The 6,008-nt window shown below is 40.5% G+C and overlaps 1 protein-coding gene across 1 annotated transcript; it reads left to right on the top strand.

The window, feature by feature from the left end:
• Positions 1 to 245: 245 nt before the first annotated feature.
• On the top strand, positions 246 to 5,730 carry LOC118423369 (medium-chain acyl-CoA ligase ACSF2, mitochondrial-like). Its single transcript, XM_035831484.1, has 8 exons — positions 246 to 397; positions 1,083 to 1,231; positions 1,701 to 1,755; positions 2,466 to 2,552; positions 3,538 to 3,590; positions 3,963 to 4,023; positions 4,496 to 4,567; positions 5,445 to 5,730. Exons 1-8 carry the CDS (start codon positions 344 to 346, stop codon positions 5,508 to 5,510), a joined length of 597 nt encoding a protein of 198 aa, XP_035687377.1. The 5' UTR covers positions 246 to 343; the 3' UTR covers positions 5,511 to 5,730.
• The last annotated feature ends 278 nt before the right edge of the window (positions 5,731 to 6,008 follow it).

The following is a 6,008-nucleotide window of genomic DNA, read 5'->3' as shown; positions in this document are numbered from 1 at the left end:
ATACCTTGGTCATACCTTGGTCATACCTTGGCCATACCTTGGTCATACCTAGGTCATACCTTGGTCATACCTTGGTCATACCTTGGTCATACCTTGATCATACCTTGGTCATACCTTGGTCATACCTTGGTCATACCTTGGTCATACCTTGGCCATACCTTGGTCAAATCTTGGTCATACCTTGGCCATACCTTGGTCATACCTTGGTCATACCTTGGTCATACCTTGGTCATACCTTGGTCATACCTTGGCTATACCGTAGTAGTGAATAAAGAACTTTGTTATCCAGAAAAATTACACGACAACAGAGGCATGGAATTTGACTGTGACAAGGCGGGGTGAAATGACAAAGGAGCAGATAGAAAGGACTGAAGGCCCGCTACTGCCGCACATGGAGGTATGAACTCAAATACACTACATCTCGTAGCAAAGCTTCCACAATCCCATACCTTTACCGAGCCTGCTTTACCACAGGATGTTAACCTTTGCAATTATTGTGTAAATACTTCTCATTGATCATGCAAATAAGGTCCCCATTTGCATAGATTGTGTCCGTCGATCATCTTCTTCAACCACATAGAGTCAATTCCACATTGCCAAGAAGGTATGTCTTGCCCAACATATTTCAACAATGACAAAAACACATGATGTTTTGACAATTGTTCTAAATAAATAGATACTTATACCATTACTTTACATTTTTTCCAACAAATATAAATATATAGATTCAAAAATGTCCATTTGTTTTAACAATTTAGAACTTTAGTGACTGAAATATTCTCTAACTCAAAATAGTTCAAACTTATATAAAATAAATTTATTATGTAAAATCCCTCTTGGTGCCTCGGAATAGACTCTAACACAAATTGTTGTTAAAAAAAATACCCAAACGCCAGTCTTAAAAAAACACCTGGTTGTGTACCAAGAACTTTTCTATCCAGGTATAGATTTTCTTTTATCCTTCTGAATCAGTTACTGCAGAGCGCCACCTCATACAATGCCTCCATAGGTAACTAGTATCTGCATTTGAAGTACTAAGTATTAACTCACCAAGGCCTGGTTTCTCTCCTTTCTACACGAAGATGACACTTGTGGACAAAGCCGGCCAGGTAGTCCCATTGAACCATAAGGGAGAAGTCTGGGTTCGAGGCTACAGTGTGTTCACACAGTATCGCGGGGATAAAGAGAAAACTGCAGAGGTGAAGACACCTGACGGATGGTATAAGACTGGGTAAGTCATCCCTGCCGGTAGCGTGAGTACTCCAGTCGTGTCATCGGTCAGTGGGTCTAGTGGTCCGGAGTTCAAAGCCCTGTTGTCGCTCACCCGAAATGCATACTACTGGATAGGTCGCAGTCCTTAGGACAGGACGTTAAGCTCACGGTGGTCCCCTCTTCATTGTACTTGACGAAAAGAGCTACAGATTAAAAGAATCTGACTAAGTGTGTACCCATGTGCATGTACTGCTGATCATGATGCATATGCTTATCATGTTTATGCTTGTACCAAGGAGGTTAAACCTCCTTGCTTGTACGAAATGAAAGTTGTTTTCATTAGTCTGCTAATAGTGCCACAGTTCACATGTTTCAAATCTGATCAGTGATGACACTTTCTTAATCTGTAATCAGTTCTTAACCGTGCACAAGTTGGGACGATACATGAACTTCGCTACACTTGCTACAATTTGACATTACGTTTGCAGTGACATCGGAGTCCTTGACGAAAATGGCTTGCTGACAATCACAGGCAGGATAAAGGTCAGTGACCCCAATGCTGTATTACGTACATATATTACGAGGACCTGTTGTGGGGTCTGCCTAAACACCTCAAACGACCTTAAACAACCATAAACGGCTATAAGATGCAGTGTACATGGGGTAACAACCTTGTGCCAGGCACTCTGGATACATTGTTTATGCATCTATGAATAAAAACGCAGCAAGTTCTACCAGTTATTTCGAGTTAGTCAGCTGGTTTCAAGATCGAAGCAATTTGATATTGACAATGATACAATTGTGGTATGCTATAAACTATGAGCCACTTGTAATTAATTACACCATCCACAGTTGTATCTTACTGTCGTCTGTGGACTGGAGAAGGTATCGAAAACTTCTCCATGCAGACTCCTAACACAGACAATCTACTATGGCTGTCAGAAATTGCTTCGGTCTTGAAACCAGAAACACGAAATAACTGGTAAATACTTGGGACATGCTGTATCTTTTAAAGTCATAGATACATAAACAATGTATCCAGAGCGCCACACGAGTTGTTGTCCCATGTAAACTAAATATATTAGAGCTATTTGAGGTTTCCGTTTATTTCCAAACTTTTTGAAATCAAAGAAATGCGTTTTTTGAAAAAGGTAAAATACTCTTATCTTGAGGGAATTCCATATATTTTTGGTGGTAATAATTTTTTTAAATAATTCTTATGTTTGTGTAGCTGTTGTTGTCTTCTTTTCCAGGACATGATTATAAAGGACGCAGAAAATGTTCATCCTGCTTTGGTCGAGGAAGTTCTACTGGCGCACCGGAAAGTATTGGATGTAAAGGTAGACTAGAAGAGGCCATTTCCAACCCAATTTTACTGTTCTTGCTAGGGGTGGGTACCGGTACAGAAAATTGAGGTACAATTACGGTCCAGGTACAGAGTATCAGGTCCAGGTCCGGACCTGAACCTGGACCTAACTGTTTGTGAAAACTTGTTTGTGAATGGCCAGGGACTGGCCCCTCTTCGTCAAGATTTCCAAAAGCCAAGACCACAGGGGAGACCCCCGAAGCGATGTAGGGACCAAATTGCAAAGGACATCGGACAGAGTATCAAGTTCGCGGAGAGTCCCTGGCCTAGGCACTTAGGCAGTAGGCAGATACTCCAAACAAATGTCCATTTTGCCACAAAGGAATCTGTTTGGTGGAGTATCCTATCTTTATATAGACAACGCTAACTGCTTCTGTTAACGTAGACCAAGTTTGCCTGTAAGAAACTTGGTAAAATGACTATCAACTCTCTTCTCCTTCGCTCGTTATTCCCCTGGACTGGTAAGCTCCAAAACACGTGAACGTCGCTGACGCCGTAGATCCGGTACAATCTGTTCATTTTCTAACCGGTCCAAAATCCGGTCCACTGATATTTTTCAGGTCCGGTTTTTCCAGACCAGTCCAACAAAAAATAAACCACCCCTAGTTCTTGCAGTTCTCATTAAATTCAACTTTTAATCAAATGTGTTTGAACAACTTTGTAGGGTTGATATTGAGAATTTATCTCTTAAATCTTGTAGTAATTTCTAATGTTACAGCGTGGTCAGATTTGTCGTCAGTCGTCATGCTCTTTTGATACATGTAGAACGTTCAAGCCGGCTATGACACAATCAATTGCTGACAAGGTTCTAAACCGGTATTTTCCAAACTAGCTCATATAGGCAGCTAAATTTTGTATTACACATGCACGACTATCCCAAGAATACCTCAGTTTAATCATATGACGATCGTACAACTCATTGAGACCATGTGCATTATATGTTTTCTCTCATTCGTCAGGTCTTCGGAGTGCCAGATCCTGGGTCTGTGGAAGAAATCTGCGCCTGCATCATGTAAATACTTTGAGTTACATTGAAAAATAAATGCCATGTGTGCTTGGCTATCCATTAGACATGTTTTAGCACTTGCTAGTTTCCAAACTCAAGTCTTGTATCCTAACATTTTGCTAACCTTTTACGTAAAGAAACGAGAATCATTTCTACACCGTGTTATTGAATATGTATTTGCTGTTACGGGTCTCAAATATCTGACCGTAGCTTTGTGTATACATAGACTTTATACAAAGACATAATCATAGTAAGTAAGGACACTGCCACATTTCTCATGTCAGTAGATGTCGTGGTAGTCTCCAGTTCAAGATTATGTAATACGGGATATATGAGCCACAGAAATCAACTTGATGTATGATGTGATTTCATTTGCAGACTAAAGAATGGCCAAACGTCAGACGTGAAGGAGATGAGGGAGTATTCAAAGAAGAATGGGGTAAAGTCAGATCATCTATTTACATTCATGGAAGGGAAATATAATGTTTTTGCTACTTTTCTTCTTATTCTTCTTTGTTCCTTACAAATGAGGTCAATGACCTGGACTAGCCCATTGTCACCATGGTTACTGTTAAATTAACAGACACCCTGTAGTGTTTGATTACATAATGTAGCAAGTGGTAGAACAGAGCTCTGGGGGCTGGTAACCATATACGTAAATGTGTTTGAACCAAATAGTAGCTTATTCTGCAGGCGTGATTACGTGAAGGTAAACATGGATTTGCTTACAAATCTTACCTTTCTAATTATACTTGACGTACCAAAATTACCAGTGAATACATCAAGTGGCCATTACTATAGAGAAACCAATCCTAAAACTTAGGAGAATATATAATTGCGATCTACTCCAAAAGTTTGCCAGCACCTGTCTTAAATTGAAATGATCTACATCTATTCATCATAAAATCTAGCTGGTTGCCGAGTTATGCCCAGGATACTTTGTCTTCATGGACAGTTTCCCGAAGACCTCAACTGGACGAAAGGTATGCAAATGGTTCATACTTGACTATATTCCATTAAGGTGTAATGACTGAGGGATCCCGTTTTAACCCTGGTTAGGCTGTCTTTTGGAAGGGATGAAAATGGGGGTCCCTTGTTCCAGGAGGTGCCTCAAGCATGTGAAAGGGAAGGACTAGTAAACCCTCCCTGTGAAGATATATAGGAACAAAGGAAAATTATGGCGGCGCTGACTTCGTGTTCAGACAATTCTAACTGTATAAAAGAGAACCAAGCAAACGTCTGTCAGTTTTGACTCAGACGTACGATGTCGAAGGTTCCGACTTCCGAGAGACACGCATTGACGTTGGTCATTCGGCGTTCCGAGAACGGCAAGTCCTCCCGTCGGTCGGACTCAGATTAGTGTTAAATGTCTATGTCTTCTCTCTAAATCGTTAATGTCATGATTGACATACATTTTGACTATACAGAAATAAGGGAACAGCTACAGTGCTGCAGCAGTAGTAGTAATGCAAATGTATTTGATTAAACTGTTTGTTTTAAACTCATATTTAGTTTAATGTAACGATATGTCAATAAATACTCAGAATCTCAGTGGAAGCTGAATGCCTTGTCACTCATTGCTTGTGGTGAAATGTACGTACATTTTTGGCTTTTCTGCCTATAGGGGCCACCTGCCCATAGGGGCCAAATTTGGCCAGTCCTTGACTGACCCCTATAGACAGGTTTCACTGTACCCTACTAGTAGTACTACTATACTGCACTATACTGAAACAGCTAGGAAACATGATGACTTAGGTTAATAGGTACTACATGTACAAGGGTCTGAATGAATCAACGGATAATTATGTAATTACCATCTACTGGTAGATTTTCAAATGAACTACGATTCCCTCCCAACAGATAGACAAGAAGAGGACGAGAGCTCTTGCCATGGAGAGTCTGGGACTAAAGGACAACATGGAGTGACAGATGACACTGTACATTCTTAACTTTCAACGACATGGCGTTTTCAAACAAGATTACAAAGTGTGCGATATTTATCACTTGAATTGCATGGTTAAACCCGGGTACAGAAACAAAAAGTCATTTGAGTACTAAAAATTACTTCCTTATTTTTCTACAAGGCTCGAAAGCGAATGAAGTTTCGCCGGGGGTAACCGCTAAGCGAGCCCTTCGGTAACCGCAAAGCGACCCCATACGATGGAACTTCCAGAATCTTAAAGAAAGTGTGCGTTACTTTTATCACTTGAATTTCATAGTAAAACCCGAGGCGAGAAGGCAGAAAGCAATTTGAGTACTAAAAATTACTTCCTTATTTTTCTACAAGGCTCGAAAGCGAATGAAGTTTCGCCGGGGGTAACCGCTAAGCGAGCCCTTTGGTAACCGCAAAGCGTCCCCATACGATGGAACTTCCAGAATCTTAAAGAAAGTGTGCGTTACTTTTATCACTTGAATTTCATAGTA

The sequence above is a fragment of the Branchiostoma floridae genome, chromosome 9, assembly GCF_000003815.2.
Source record: "Branchiostoma floridae strain S238N-H82 chromosome 9, Bfl_VNyyK, whole genome shotgun sequence".
Lineage (NCBI taxonomy): Eukaryota > Metazoa > Chordata > Leptocardii > Amphioxiformes > Branchiostomatidae > Branchiostoma > Branchiostoma floridae.
Note: the sequence above shows the minus strand (reverse complement) of the source record. Positions and strands in the feature narration are given on the sequence as shown.

Coding starts and splice junctions, on each gene's coding strand:
- LOC118423369 (XM_035831484.1), top strand. CDS start 344: ATGACAAAGGAGCAGATAGAAAGGACTGAAGGCCCGCTACTGCCGCAC. Junction 2,553..3,537: donor GGAAAGTATTGGATGTAAAG/GTAGACTAGAAG, acceptor CTCATTCGTCAG/GTCTTCGGAGTGCCAGATCC. Junction 4,568..5,444: donor AGACCTCAACTGGACGAAAG/GTATGCAAATGG, acceptor CCCTCCCAACAG/ATAGACAAGAAGAGGACGAG.